General features: G+C 37.3%; 2 protein-coding genes across 3 annotated transcripts in view; one reads left to right on the top strand and one right to left on the bottom strand.

The window, feature by feature from the left end:
• The window catches only part of LRRC49 (leucine rich repeat containing 49), a 168,754-nt gene extending 165,864 nt beyond the window's left edge, over positions 1-2,890 (bottom strand). The window contains exons 1-2 of one of the 2 annotated variants that reach the window (XM_050796297.1): positions 2,716-2,890; positions 2,017-2,073 (exon numbers count right to left, since the gene is read on the bottom strand). In XM_050796297.1, coding sequence (XP_050652254.1) covers positions 2,017-2,073; positions 2,716-2,763 — 105 coding nt within the window. In that variant the 5' untranslated portion in view covers positions 2,764-2,890. The remainder of the gene's footprint in view (positions 1-2,016; positions 2,074-2,715) is intronic. The other variant, XM_050796298.1, reaches the window with a different exon arrangement.
• A 454-nt stretch (positions 2,891-3,344) lies between these two features.
• On the top strand, positions 3,345-14,504 carry THAP10 (THAP domain containing 10). The gene is made up of 3 exons (XM_050796366.1): positions 3,345-3,813; positions 12,934-13,081; positions 13,192-14,504. The coding sequence occupies exons 1-3, from the start codon at positions 3,385-3,387 to the stop codon at positions 13,386-13,388; spliced, it is 774 nt and encodes a 257-aa protein (XP_050652323.1). The 5' UTR covers positions 3,345-3,384; the 3' UTR covers positions 13,389-14,504.
• The last annotated feature ends 1,549 nt before the right edge of the window (positions 14,505-16,053 follow it).

Below are 16,053 nucleotides of genomic sequence, written 5' to 3'. Positions count from 1 at the left end.
TAGGCATTTAAGGGAAGCAGGGAATGAAAAGTAACTGCTTAATGGCTATAGGGATTCCACTTGGAATGATGAAAAAATTCTGGAACTAGATAGAGGTGATGACTGCACCTCTATCATTGTATTTTACCACGCACAAAATCAGGGTCAATTTTATGAGGTCAGATAAAAGATACTCCAAGCTGAGACACTTCCAATCCCTCCATGCTCTCACCACAAATACAATGATTAAAAGAACCACTTGCTACAAAAAAAAAGCACACAATATAAATAAAATGCTGTTGAAAAACATCACTGTTTTGATCATTATAATCCCTTTAAATGTCCTATTATAACATAATACAATTGTATATTTAAGTCTTCTAAGAAGGGTTTTCACTTGATCTAAAACTGATCTAAAATAATTATCTGGTAGGAGGAATGAGAAAAAAAAAACCAAAACAACTTCTTATGATTAGCCACAAAAAACCCAAATATGTACCCTGAATAAATTAAGATGCTTCTAATGTATCCACACTATAAACATTATGTTGCCATTTGCATTATATCCTTAGGAATTATATGACCTGAAGGTATTTTCTCTGAATAGATGTCCACACAAGAGAAAGTGAATGGTTTGGAAAAAATGTTTAGATGAGGCACACAGTCCCTAGAAACATTATAATGGTGGGAAAGGATTTGTCCAGAGAAATCAATTAGGAAAGCTCTGGAGGGCATCCATTATGCTCGATTACAATAAAGAATATTTTTAAATTAATCTAACTGATGCTTGAGATGATCAAATGATCTATTTTCCGAGTGTTCACTATTTTCATATTCATATATAATGTCATCAACAGCTGCCTCCTTGACTAACAATGTCCTTCCATTTACCTTCCTCATGCCTTTTTTTACCCTTCTTCATGCTGTTATGTGTAAACTCTGCCCTTCACTTTAGAGTTCTTCCAGTGATGCCTATTTAATAACTTTTTAGGAAACACCTGAATTGTGATGGTTAGAGGTTTCCAACATGGTCAAAGGAGGAAAAATCATGTTGTGTCTTGAGACATACTGTGTAGAAAGTAGGTGAGTATAAATGCTGAGGTGAGACAGAAGGAAAAGAGAAACATGTTTATCTCAAAATCTCAAAAATTAAATCAAAAGCCAGAAATTCTAGAAATGCTAGAGACATTATGGGCAAATAGTCTGGGGGAAAAAATCTCATATTCATATTGTAACTTCTAAATAACATTAAGTCTAACATGTGTCCACTGCTAACCTATTTTTTTCTTCCCTGATTTTAAATGGGATGTGTGGATATGCCCTCCCAATTACCATTTTATCTAAGGTGTCATCAGTAGTAAGACATACCATTATTTTACCCTCTACTAAGAAAGAAAAAAAACCTCCCCAATTAAACTATGACATGCCATCAATTTTAAGAAGGCTCCTGATTTCAGAAATATGTAAGTATCACTGGGTGCGGTGGCTGTCGCCTGTAATCCCAGCACTTTGCGAGGCCAAGGCAGGTGGATCGCTTCAGCTCAGGAGCTCGAGAACAGCCTGGGCAACATGGCGAAACCTGTCTCTGCAAAAAATACAAAAATATTAGCCAGGCTTGGTGGCATGTACCTGTGGTCCCAGCTACTCAGGAGGCTGAGGTAGGAGGATCACTTGAGCCTGGGACGCAGAGGTTGCAGTGAGCCAAAATTGTGCCCCAGCGCCCCAGCCTGGGTGACAGAGCTAGACCCTGTTTCAAGGAAAAAAAAAAAAAAAAAAGTGTAAATGTCAAAACACACACACACACACACACACACAAAAAAAAAACCTTACCTTTTGTAATCAATAAAATAACACTAAGTTTTTTAAAGAGGGCTATTTTGGCTTTATGTAGGCAGAAAGTAAGAACTAGCTTTAAACTGGAAATCAAAGTAAATCTACTTAAATTTTTCAGTTTGGAATCTACTCTTAAATCATGCTGCTATTTGTGTAGAAAATAAAACAATCTTCTATTTAAAGGCCAACCTTCTTAAATCTTACTTTGTTTTTTTCAGGAAGCGATGATGTTTGAATAACCAGATGAAGCCCACAGTTCACCTGAAATGTAAAAATTAAACCATAAAATTTGCTCTTCATACACAAACACATATTTCCAAAAAAAAAAAAAAGGTACACATAAAAATATAACAAAAAATTAGAACAGAATGCTCGATTTCTGTTTCTGGTAAATGATCTTGTTCTGAGGATTTGCTGAAAACAATAAAATCACATCTAAGAATTAAAAGGTTTCACTGATTTATTTTCCAAAATGTCGGCAGCAATTTAACCCTCTAGTTAGTACTCAGGCTTTCAACATTTGCCATTCAGGTCTAAATAAATATCTCAATGGGACAGGTGAAAGAGGTGGGACTCCCTAATGATAAATTCTCTTCACAGTCAAAAGGAAAAGAAAAGAAAAAGGAATTGACTGGCCAAAGGAATTTAAATAAACCCGAGCCTTTCACAGCAGACCAGCTCCACCTTCTGGGGAGCCCAGATCCTGGACAAGACTTTGAGTACCTATCATACAATATTAAATTGTGCCTTGGTCCAGCCCACGAACCTCAAACGCCGGTCAGACAATAGCTTGAGCAGACCCAGCGGCCCCGGTCCCAATAATACAGCCCATCTCCTAGGACAAAGACGCCAGTCAGAAAGAGTACCAATGGGAAGAAAGAGAAAGTAGAAGGCCCAGCTTACGTTGTTCGCAGCCCGGCCAGAAACAGAGCGATATTTCCCGGGAATCATGATAGGAGACAGTCCAGGATCTCTGTTAGATCTGCCTTCGAAGTGACGCTATAGCAGAGATTCAAAGAGACCCGAAAGAGGTCATCTCCCAGGCAACCGGCTCAGGGTTACCATGGAAACGGCCATTTCCGGTCTGGACCTCTCCCGAATCCATAGGGCCGCGCAGTTGATGTAGCTTCTGGTTGTATTCGTGAGAGCCCAGTGCGTCACCACTTCCTCGTTCTATTTTTCCGGCCTCATAAAAACAGAGCGGGAGTATTGGGAGGAGGATAACTTGGGAAGAGCCTGGCCACATTGGTGGCTATGACAACCACCACTTCCGGTCCGTTCCTCTTTACGGCCTACCTCAGCGCTGCCCGCGCGAAATTTGTATCCCTCTGCTTGTGTCCACCTGCTCCTGGGGAGCAGTGCAGGGAGGAGGAGGAGGAAGACATCGAAGAGCCCTCCCATTGGGGGCCCCAGATCGCCACTTCCGGTGGCCAGAGGTAGGGAAGGAAACGATCCCGACCCAGAGGGGACAGGTGAGGAGGAGAGGACGTGCCTCGCCGAGGCAGCTGCGAGGAGCGTGCCCAAGGGCGAAGGTCCAGGGAGCCCGGCTCCCGCGCACCGAAGACGGCCGCCATGCCGGCCCGTTGTGTGGCCGCCCACTGCGGCAACACCACCAAGTCTGGGAAGTCGCTGTTCCGCTTCCCCAAAGACCGGGCCGTGCGGCTGCTCTGGGACCGCTTCGTGCGGGGCTGCCGCGCCGACTGGTACGGAGGCAATGACCGCTCGGTCATCTGCTCTGACCACTTTGCCCCAGCCTGTTTTGACGTCTCTTCGGTTATCCAGAAGAACCTGCGCTTCTCCCAGCGCCTGAGGCTAGTGGCAGGCGCCGTGCCCACCCTGCACCGAGTGCCCGCCCCGGCATCTAAGGGGGAAGAGGAGAGAGACCAAGCAGGCCGCCCGGACACGGGAGGAGAGCTCCAGGCAGCCAGGCATTCTGAGACTGTCCCAGATCCAGTCTCCTGTACACGTCCACGAGCTGGGAAGCAGGCTGCGGCTTCACAGGTAAAGAGAGACCACCGAGGGTTTCGGAAGGACCCTTGGACTCTGACTGGGCTCCTCCACTTAGTGTCACCTTGGGAAAAGCACCTCATCTCCAAAGTTCCTGTTTTCTAATCTGCAAATTTAGGAGTGTACTTTAGAGGTGATCTCCAAGGTCCCATTTAGCACTAACACTTTGGAATTAAGTAACCCAGTTAATTCCTTCTAACTACTCCTCCCCAAAACACACACACACACACAGCCTTGTCCTGCAGAGTACTGAGTTGCTTTCACTCCCCGCTCCAGGGTTTTTAAATAGAAAGCGTTTAATTTGAGCAAATCTCCAGGATTGGGGTGCTTGAAACTGTGTTTGCATAACATTACATAAGCTTGAGGAAAGTCCCTTATTTGTGTCACAGATGATAGGGCGAAGGAGATGTGGAGCTACAGATGAAGATGGAGCTTCCCACCCCTAAACTTCCTTTTGACTGATACTAGCTCTAGCTGCCTTTAAGTTCAGTATCCCTGGTGAGCTGAATTTCCCCATCTTGCTCTCTTCTGCCTACTTTTCTGTTCCTTCTAAACATTGTTTGCACTTATTTTGCATCTGGTTACTACTACCTTCTTCCCCACTTACCATTTTAAAGAAAACTTTCCAGCCTTCCTTGTGATAAATTTCAGCCTTACCACCATGACACAGATTAAATTATAGCAAGAGGTTAGTAATTTCCTCAGGAGTTTGTAATCCTTACTTAGGTCCAGTTGCCAGACCAACACTCTTTCTGCAGTACTAACCTGCTTCCTACATTGGGGTGGGTGTTTAAGACCCTTTAATGGCATCCTGCAATTATTAAGATAAAGAACAAAATTATTAACCCAATTTACATGGCCCCGCATGCTTTTTCCACCTGCATACCACACTAGCCCTATCCAAGGCCACTGTCCCTGTTGCTCACCGTGTACCATCATGCTGACCTTTCAGTTCTTGGACATACTATATTACTTCCTACCAACAAGACTTGCTCAGTTGTTCTATGTATTATAATATCCTGGAACTATGCCCCCCCCCACTCCCATCACTACCGATTAAGTCTTTTTCCCTTAAAAGTCAGCTAAACATCTTTCCCCTTGATCACTTAGTTCTATGTACTCTCATTCTTCGTGTACTTCATGTGATTCAATAGTACAGATACTTCAGTAGCACTTACCATAATTGCCATGAAATAATTGTGTAGTTTGCTTAATATTTGTTTCTCGCATTAGAATGTAAGCTCCATGAGAGCTAGGATCATGTCTGATTTCTTTGCCATTGTATTGCAGTGCCTAAAACAATATTTTCAAATTTAAGTAGTTGAATAAAAATTTATGGAATGATTACATGATTATAAGAACAATTTTTTTGCATTATAATTGAATTTTCAATTATCTGCCAGTTTCCCTCCTCACCAAGCTGTATATCTGTCAAGATAGCTGTCCTTTCCTTGAACCATCTGTCTACCATCACCACCTATGCAAACTTTGCCCAAACATGTACATCCATGTACATATATATGTGTATAGCAAGAGAGATAAATACTAAACATGTGCCCCACACATCCCCCTACACCATTTTTCTTCTTCATAATTATACAACCTAACCAAAAACTTGGAGAAGAAAAGCCAAGCTAGTCCAACAACCAAAGTCTTTATAACCCATCAAAACTAACCATTGGGAAACAGATCCAGCATACATAATAAATCTGTTTTCCATTTAGTAAGTGTAACCAGCCAACATTTATAACAATCCATAGTACATTAATATACTTGCTGAATTACGAGAAAAATGCGTGTGAGTTCTAAAATAGTCACTTTAAAAGTATATAAGGTTAAAAAAAAAAAAAAGATTTTGAGTTAATAGCAATAAATGTTCAGCCTGGTCTGGATAGAGAACCCTAATCACATCGCTAAAAAATTGGCTTGTCTATCTGACTTCTTCCCCCACCCAATGTTTTTCTTCCTAATCCCAGGACTAGCTGTCTACAGATCATATTTCCAGTCATTCTACAACATTTATTGAGGAGCTATTGTAGTCACTGTTCTGGGTGCTTGGTGCTATATATAGATAAATACAAATGTGAATGTTAAATATCCTTGGGGGCTTCAGAAAAGATAAGACACCACTTCCAAGGAAAGAAAGGGACTTAATTATTGTTTTCCCTTAACTGTTAATTGTGCATTCTTTTTTTAAAAACCCAACTGAATTTTTTAAGTTGTTTACTTGAACTATAGCAAATACACAGAAAAGTGAACAAATCTTAAGTGGACAAGTATTAAATTATCATAAACTGAACATGTATAACCACAACCCAGGTCAGAGAAACAGAACATTGCTAGCACCCCAGGAGTCACTATATCCATATTATTGCATATAACAGTAGTTCATTTTCATTGTTATATAGTATTCCATTGTATGACTATACCAAAATTTATCTGTCTATTGTTGAACATTTGGGTTGTTACCCATTGGGAATATCAGAAGTAATACTACTATAAACTCTCTTGTACATGTCTTTTGGTCCACATGTGCACACATTTCTGAGGAAATCTACCTAGAATTGCTGGGTCATAGTATTAAACTTCAGTAGATAATACCAAATAGTTTTCTAAAATACTTGTACAAATTTACACTTCTACCAGAAGTATGATAGTTTCCATTGTTCCACATTCTTGCCCATATGTGGGATTTCTAGTCTTTCACATCTGAGTCCATTTGCAGAGTGGGTAGTAGTGTTTTTGTTTTTCATCCCCTGGTTACTGATGAAATTAGTAAGGAAATACCTTTTCAAATATTAATTGGATATTTGGGTAGCTTTCAGTGACATGCCCTTTTAAATCTAGCCCATTTTTCTGTTGGATTGTCTGGCTTTTCTTGTTGATTTAGAATTTTTAATAGATTCTACCTCGAAGTCCTTTTTCAGTTAAATGTTATCATTTCCCACTGTGGGTTGCCTCTTGGTTCTTAATAATGTCTTTTGATGTACTGAAGTTCTTAATTCTGATGTAGTCCAAATTACCAATAATTTTCTTTATGCTTAATACTTAAAACATTCTACTATGCTGTTTGTAATAAACTTTGTTGTTTTTACTTTTTATATTTAGATCTAATTCAGAATTGATTTTTGTGTTTGGTGTGAGGTAGGATTTAAGTTTCATTTTTCCCAACATTGATACCCATTTGACTCAGCATCTTTTACTGAAACTACTAGCATTTCCTCTTGGCCTTGCAATGTCAACTTTGTCATAAATCAAGTGCCCTTTATATGCATAGGTCTGTTTCCACATACTTTATTCTGTTTCACTTATCTGTTTGCCTGTCTTAGCAAAAATATCACAGTGTCTTATATAGCTTTATTAAGAATTAATATCCAATTTATTAATACCTCTTGTTCATATTTGTGGATATTTTGACTATGTTGGGCTCTTTAGATTTCTAGATACATTTCAGAATTGGTTTGTCAATTTTCACAAATTATGTACTAGGATTTTGATTATGACTCCATGGAATTCATAAATGAATGTGGGAATAAATGGCATATTGACAATATTGATTCTTCTAATCCATGAACGCATATCTCCATTTATTTGGGTTTTTAAATTTCTCTTAAAAGTTACTCATGGTATTTGATATAGAGGTCTTATATATCTTTCATTAGATTTATTCACAGCTATTTGATTTTGCTACTATAAGTGGTATTTTAAATTTTATAATCTATAAGTATATATTGATAAATTAATTTTTATTGAACTTGTATCCAAAAATCTTGTTAAACTCACTTATTAATTTCAATAGTTTATAAATTCTCTTGAATTTTATACATGTACAAAAATATCATCTGAAAAAAGTGTTTGATGTTCGTGTTTTTATTTCATATTCTTCCTGTTGCACTGGCTTGAACTTCCAGTACAGTGTGGGGAACAGAAGAGGTGAGGGGAATCCTTTTCTCATTCCTAATTTCAGAGGAAAAACCTTTAATATTTCCCCATTTGATATGATTTTTACTATACTTTTTTATAGCTCTCTTTGTAATAAAAAGAAATGTTCCCCTTTATTCCTAGTTTAAATTATAAATAATGGTGAATTTTATCAAATGGGTGTTCTGAATCTATTAAGGATAACATTTTTATTATGTTAATATAGTAAATTATAGTAAATTATATCGCTTGATTTTAAAATATAGAATCAAACTTGCATGACTAAAATAAACTCAACTTGGTCAAAGTGCTTTATTCCTTTCCCATATTGCTTAATAAAATATTAACTAAAATAAAATATTTAGGATTTTTGTATCGGTGTGCATGAGTGAAACTGGTCTACAGTTATTTTCTTTCTTGGAATGCCTTTCTCAGGTTTGGTATGAAGATTATGCCAACAGATTTGGAATTGTTCTCTCTTTTTTCATTCTCTGGAGTGTTTATATAAAATGCCATTATATATGCATTAATAAATTTGGTATTAATATTTGGTAGAACTCATTGATAAGACAGGAGTTTTCCTTTTGGAAAGGTTTTTTATGATGGATTCAATTGCTTTGTTATAATATTATTCAGAGTTCTTTTGTTTATCCATATTGATAAATAGTATTTTGTTTATCCATTTTGATAAATAGTGTTTTTTAATTTGTTCCATCTAAATTTTTAAATGTATTGACACAAAACCTTCATGATAATCTTGTATTTGAAAAAATTCTGTTTGAGCGAAGTAATTTTTGCTTTTTCATTTTTTCTTGATCAGCTTCACCAGATGGGTTATTGATTTTTTTTTTTTTCTTTTTTAGATGGAGGCTCACTCTGTCACACAGGCTAGAGTGCAGTGGCTCAATCTCGGCTCGCTACAACCTTTGCCACCAGGGTTCAAGCAATTCTCCTGTCTCAGCCTCCCAAGTAGCTGGGATTACAGGTGCCTGCCACCATTTCTGGCTAATTTTTGTATTTTTAGTAGAGATGGAGTTTCACCATCTTGGCCAGGCTGGTCTCAAACTACTGACCTCCAGTGATCCACCTGCCTCAGCCTCCCAAAGTGCTGGGATTACAGGCGTGAGCCACCGCGCCCCACCAGTATATCGATTTTTATTAGTTTTTTCAGAGAAGAAACTTTGCCTTGTTGATCTTTCTAGAATTTTTTTTCATTTATTTCACTTATTTATTATTCCCTTCCTCTACATTTTAAAATTTTGTCCACTGCTCTGTTTTTAACTTCTTACGAAGTTAAATTATATCATTGATTTTCAGAATTTTTATGGTGAATGGTAAATGGCGCAGCTAAGTTTCACAAGCTGATTTCCCAAATGTAGAATTCAGTAGAATGGTGTTGATAGAGGAAAACCTGGGTCCTGAGAGGGGGATATGTTCGAGATATTTTGTGGAATACTTTTTGCATGATATTAATAAATCCAACCTAAATTAAGCCCAATTAATTTTTTTATCCTAATATGTGCATTGAAGATTGTAAGTCCCCACCTAACATAGCTTTACTGAATCTTACAAGTTTTAGGTATGGAGTATTTTTATTATTATTTAGTACAGATTATCTAATTTCCATCGTGATTGTATATTTTATTTGAGGGTTAATTAGAAGTATATTTTTTAATTGCCATATCTCTGGGCATTTTTTAGTTAAATTTTTGCAATAGATTTCTAGGTCAATTACACTACTGCCAGAGAAACTACAATATATGGACTTAATCTTTTGAAATTTGTTGAAACTTGTAACATGCCCAAAATAGTTTTTTAAATGTTCCATATGTACTTGAGATGAATGTGCGTACTGCACTTGGATAGTGTTCCGCTATGTCTATTAATCATATTTAAATTTCCTATATCCTTTTGGAATTTTTATCTTATTCAATTAATTACTAAGAAAGTGATGTTGCAATCTTCCACTGCAATTTTGAATTTACATATTAATCTTCAAATTCTACCCATTTTGTGGTCTATATCTTGAAGTTATTAGGTTATTAGCAATGTTATTAGGTATGTATATATTTTGAATCAAACTTGCATGGCTATGTTACTAGGTATATAGTGCTAATATAGCAACACCAGGTTTCTTTAACTTAGTGTTTGCATAGTACATCTGTTTCCATCCTTCTACTTTCAGTCTTTTCTGTGTTGTCCTTAAAAGTTTAGGCATGGCCGGGCACGGTGGCTCACGCCTGTAATCCCAGCACTTTGGCAGGCCAAGGCGGGAGGATCACGAGGTCAGGAGATCGAGACCATCCTGGCTAACATGGTGAAACCCCGTCTCTACTAAAAATGCAAAGAATTAGCCGGGCGTGGTGGCGGGCGCCTGTAGTCCCAGCTACTTGGGAGGCTGAGGCAGGAGAATGGCGTGAACCCAGGAGGCGGAGCTTGCAGTGAGCCGAGATCGCGCCACTGCACTCCAGCCTGGGCGACTGAGCGAGACTCCATCTCAAAAGGAGAAAAAAAAAAAGTTTAGGCATTATTCTGTCTTATGGTTACTCCATTGAAGAGAATGTATCTTTTTTCCTCTGACTGCTGTTAAGTTTTTCTCTTCATTTTCCAGTTTTACTGTAGTGTGCATAGGTTTGGTTTCTGTTGTTTTTATTTTGATAAATAGAAAAGGTTTATAGTACTTTTGCAAAACCATGACTTAATGCCTTTTATCCATTTTGATAAATTCTCAGCTGTTATTTGTTCAAATACTGTGTCTGCCCCATTTTATGTTATACTCTGAAATCTTATCCCCTATGTCTATTATGACATTTTCTGTATTTTCTGTTTTCCTTTTGTCTCTTTCTGCCTCATTCTAGATATTTTCTTTTGACTCATGTCCTAGTGGATTAATACATGCTTGGAAATTCTGCCTCTAAGCTTTTAATCTGAGGAAGCAATCAGATATCTACATAGGAGATTTATGTTCAAATATTTCTAGTAATACGGATTGTTTTAATAAATTGTAGTATATCTGTATAATACATTCCTATGTGGCAATAAAAATTATGATGTAGAATATTTAATAACATAGAAAGATGATATATAAAATAAGTGGCAAAACTAGGTTATAAAGCATTATATTATCTCAATTTTTAAAAATACACAGAAAAAGACAAAAAACATCAAAATATAAAGTTTTAGCTATGGATTATGAGATTATGACAAATTTTTAGTTTATTTTTGCTTCTCTGTATGATGCAAATTTTTGCAGTAAAAAAATGTATTATTGTTATAAAGGGAACAAAAGTTATTTTTCAAACCCTGATTAAATTTCTAAAACTCTATTTTATCCAGAATACTCCTCTTTGTAAAGAAATATGTGCTTATTCTGGACTTTGACAATGCTTGACTTAGACGTAGATATAACTAGTGAAAATTGGTCATGATTTTTTAAACATGGAGATAAACCCTTTAAATAAGAATCATGTTACAAAGGGACTCTTCACAAAAATTTCTTTACAAAGTATCTTTTTTTTTTTTTTTTTTTTTTTTTTTTTTTCCTGTGTGTGGGTATGTGTGTGTTTGAAACAGAGTCTCACTCTGTTAGGCTGGAGTGCAGTGGTGTGATCTCTGCTCACTGCAACAACCTCTGCCTCCTGGTTTGAAGCAGTTATTGTGCCTCAGCCTCCCAAGTAGCTGATGTGCCACCACACCAGCTAATTTTTGTATTTTAGTAGAGATGGGGTTTCACTATGTTGGCCAGGCTGATCTCGAAATCCTGACCTCAAGTAATCCACATGCCTCCGCCTCTCGAAGTGCTGGGAGGCATGAGCTACTGTGCCTGGCCACAAAGTTTCTTTAACTTGGGTATCAATAGCCTGGGCCTATGGTACAGCCACCAAAGACACCTACTAAAATATTTTTTCAGTGGTTTGAAGGCAGCTGCCACTACTGCTAAACACTTTAATTTTGTTTTCATTTCTCTATCACTTATTTTCTCTCCTCCCAGGCCCTCTTGACTTTTCCAGATATTTCTTACCCTCTTCCACATAATCTGTAGGTACCTTGTCTTATATTACCTTTTACATATCAAAACCCTCCCTCTTTCTACCTCTGACCCATATTACTTCCCCCACAAATCAAATTTCACCGCCTGGCACAATGGCACACGCCTGTAATCCCAGCACTTTGGGAGGCTGAGGCAGGCGGATCACCTGAGGTCAGAAGTTTGAGACCAGCCTGGTCACCATGGTGAAACATTATCTCTACTAAAAATACAAAAAATTAGCCAGGCATGGTGGCAGGCACCTGTAATCCCAGCTACTTGGGAGGCTGAGGCACGAGAATTGCTTGAACCCAGGGGGTGGATGTTGCAGTGAACCAAGATCATGCCTCTGCACTCCAGCCTGGGTGGCAGACGGAGACCCCTGTCTCCAAAAAAAAAAAAAAGGAAAAGAAAAGAAAAAAATCCATTTCACAATGTAATTTTTCTCAGGAAAGTATTAAAAGTCATTTATCTTATTAAAGGAGTCCTCTATAAAGTATAAAGAACAAATGATTAGGTTTTCTAGAATAATATGACTGCTAAGATATCAAATTAGTTAATACTAATAATATTATCTCGGCTGGGCGCGGTGCCTCACGCCCATAATCCTAACACTTTGGGAGGCCGAGGCGGGTGGATCACCTGAGGTCAGGAGTTCGAGACCAGCCTGACTAACATGGTGAAACCGTGATTCTACTAAAAATACAAAAAAATTAGCCAGGCATGGTGGCACCTGCCTGTAATCCCAGCTACTTGGGAAGCTGAGACAGGAGAATCAATTGAACCTGGGAGGCGGAGATTGCAGTGAGCTGAGATCGCACCATTGTACTCCAGCTTGGACAACAAGAGCAAAACTCTGTCTCAAAAAATAAAAAAAGTATTATCTCTTCTAGCTGTTGATTTAAGAAAAAAATAATTAGTTGTAAGCAAATAGCTTATACATTCTGGCTGACCAGAGTTCATGATTTATAAGTGGAAAAAAAGACAGTATGGCAGAATTCATGAAAGCTTGGACTATAGATTCACCTTGCCTAGGTTCAAGTATCAGCCTTACTAATATGTGACTGAAAATTTTCAGCTATACTCTTTTACTACTTGTAACTTTTGAAAGATAAAACCCTATAAGGTAAACTTTAATATATTTCTCCTCCGATTTATATTTTTAGATTACGTGTGAAAATGAAGTTGTGCAAACCCAACCCCATGCTGATAATCCATCTAATACTGTCACTTCAGTACCTACTCACTGTGAAGAAGGCCCAGTGCATAAAAGTACACAAATTTCTTTGAAAAGGCCCCGTCACCGTAGTGTGGGTATGTTTTGACTCTTCAATGGATTAAGCAATTGAATCGATCTTTTGTATATTAAAGATATATGAAAAGCAAAGTCTAACTCATAGGTACTTATGCTTATTCTCTTTCAGGTATTCAAGCCAAAGTGAAAGCGTTTGGAAAAAGACTGTGTAATGCAACTACTCAGACAGATGAATTGTGGTCTAGAGCTTCCTCTCTCTTTGACATTTACTCCAGTGATTCAGAAACAGATACAGACTGGGATATCAAGAGTGAACAGAGTGATTTGTCTTATATAGCCGTACAGGTGAAAGAAGAAACATGTTAAAAACTCAACATCAAATGCTCTGATGTGCTATAGATTTTCAAATCTTTACTCACATAATTATCTCTTTGCTATTATAAATCTTTCACCTCAAGATAATTTGACAGTTGAGTATCAGCAAAATTTGTTTAGCTCTAAGGCAAGATTTGCTTGCTTGCCAACACAATGAAGATAATCCCTATCCACAAACATGCCTATTCTCTACTTTCACCTTTTTTTTTTTCTTTCTTTTAATCCTTTTGGTAGAAATCAGATTACAAAGCAAAACCACAATATCAACAACATTTCCTAATCAAAATTAAGCATTGAATATTTATTTAAGCTTAGTTCAGAAGCAGTGCTCCTACGGGACTTGACATTTGCTAGTTAGAATGTCACTACTCTTCTAAATAATTTGAAGGTATAGAGCAATAACACAGTAACAGTGAGCACAGCCAAGCCTGACACTACTAAATGATTTGGTAGTGAAGCCAGGACATCTACCCTTGACTATTTTTTATGTTATTTACTTATTAGTTTGTCCATTTGTAACATATATGGATCTGTCCTGTGAGCATTTCTGATGAATCTATGGTTCTTACAGAAATTTTTCAAAGGGAATCAATTTAGAGATAGAGTTTTCATATACTTACATTAACTTATTAATGAAATCTGTTTGCATCAGTGCTTACTGCAACACATTAATTAGCTTGATTAATTTAGATTAGAATCATTAACATCATGAAAAAAAAAAATACTACATTTCTAACGTATTCCCATTGCAGGTGTTAGGTTTTTTTTCGTCGACACTTCTCTTTTGAATTCTACATTTGAGAAATAAACATGGAAATATTAGCTGCCCCATCTGCCATTCACCAGGAAAAATTTCTATGGCAATTTTGGACCATGAAGTAAACTGTTACAATAGTTTCTGAGAACCATACTATAACTTTGATCTTCCATTGAGAATAACAAAAATAAATATCCATTTTATACCTCATATGTCTTCTTAGTTCTGGATGATTAGAAGAATTTGCATGTATTTTTATCCTAGAAGGTTTAAATAATACATCAAAGTTATTTTCTTCCAAATCTAATTTTATGTCTGCTTTAATTTGAATAGTGTAATTTTAATTTTAAGGAAAATAAAATAAAATATTAATAGGAGTTGTGAGCCTGAACAATGATTGTGTAAAAACATAGCATTATTATTACTTTCATTATTGTTATTGCTATTTTGACTTGAATTTGAGATGACTGTTTTTTGTTTGTTTGCTTGTTTGTTTGAGAGACAGGGTCTTGTTCTGTTGCCTAGGCTGGAATGCAGTGGTGCAATCATAGCTCATTGTAACCTCAAACTCCTGGGCTCAGATGATCCTCCCACCTCAGTCTCCCAAGCACCTTGGACTATAGGTGTGCGCCACCATACCCAGCTAATTTGTGTTTTAAATTTTTTGTAAAGATGGGGTCTCACTACGTTGCCCAGGCTGGTCTCAAACTCCTGGCCTCAAGCAATCCTGCCACTCGGTCTCCCAGAGTGCTGGGATTATAGGCATGAGTCACTGGACCTGGCCTGTTTTAAGAGAGCATTATGTTTTAAAATGAATCATATAAATCTTCTGAAGCTAAATACCATCAATAAGTACCCTTTGAGCTTTTGAAATAGCCTATCTCCTTAATTCAAACCATAATGAAGTTACATGCCCATTTGTCCCCAAATTTCACTGCCATGAATCTACTTCATTTCTACATGTTAAACAGTTTTGACAGCCATGTCAACACTGTTTTTTCACTCTTCACTTAGTTTCCTTCTTCTACCAATTGAGTATTTGTACTTGATTTGTTGATTTACATGATTTCATAATTTATTGTGTAATGTTTCACTGCCCTACACAGTAAAAGGAAATACTGGCTTTATTTTAAATGACATATAAGGAACTCATAGTTTATATTATACTGTTTGATTTTTGCACAAATAATTTTAATTTATTTTGTTGCTAGATCAGTTTAGTGGGAGGAAAATTTAGATTTACCTTAGTACCTCCCATCTCATTCTTCATTTATTTATTCATAAGTATTTATCAAACATATACTCTATGCCGGACAACTGTTCACTAAGGATACATTGGTGATTAAGACAAAGATTCTGGCCTCTTGGTGCTTACCTTTTAGTGGGGGAGCCAGACAATTAACAAGAAAACGAATGAATAATTTCAGATAGTGATTAGTGCTTTGAAGAAGATAAAGTAGAAGATGTTAATTGAGGTGGGGGGAGAGGTTTGTTGAGCTGTTTTTGATAGGGTAATCAGAAAAGACCTCTCTAAGGAGAGCATGTATGATCAGAGACCTGGATATCAGAAGGAGTGACCATGCAATGATCTGAGGGAAGAGAATTCCAGGTGATAGGAATAGCGGTTGCTCTGGTGTGTTTGAGGAACAGTAAGAAGACTAGGGTGGCTAGAGATAATGAACAAGGCAAAGAATGGTAAGAGATGAAGTTGGAGTGGTATATAGGACCAGACCATGTTACAGTATCAGAGGCTGCAATCAGGAATTTTTATTCTGGGCTTAAATTCTATTTTAAATGTGTTCTTATGACTGGTTTAATTATCTGCCAGTATTTATTTCTTAAACTTACTTGAAAACACATGAAAAATCATTGGACTTCGGCCGGGCGAGGTGGCTCAAG

The sequence above is a fragment of the Macaca thibetana genome, chromosome 7 (assembly GCF_024542745.1).
Source record: "Macaca thibetana thibetana isolate TM-01 chromosome 7, ASM2454274v1, whole genome shotgun sequence".
NCBI classification, from domain to species: Eukaryota; Metazoa; Chordata; class Mammalia; order Primates; family Cercopithecidae; genus Macaca; species Macaca thibetana.
Note: the sequence above shows the minus strand (reverse complement) of the source record. Positions and strands in the feature narration are given on the sequence as shown.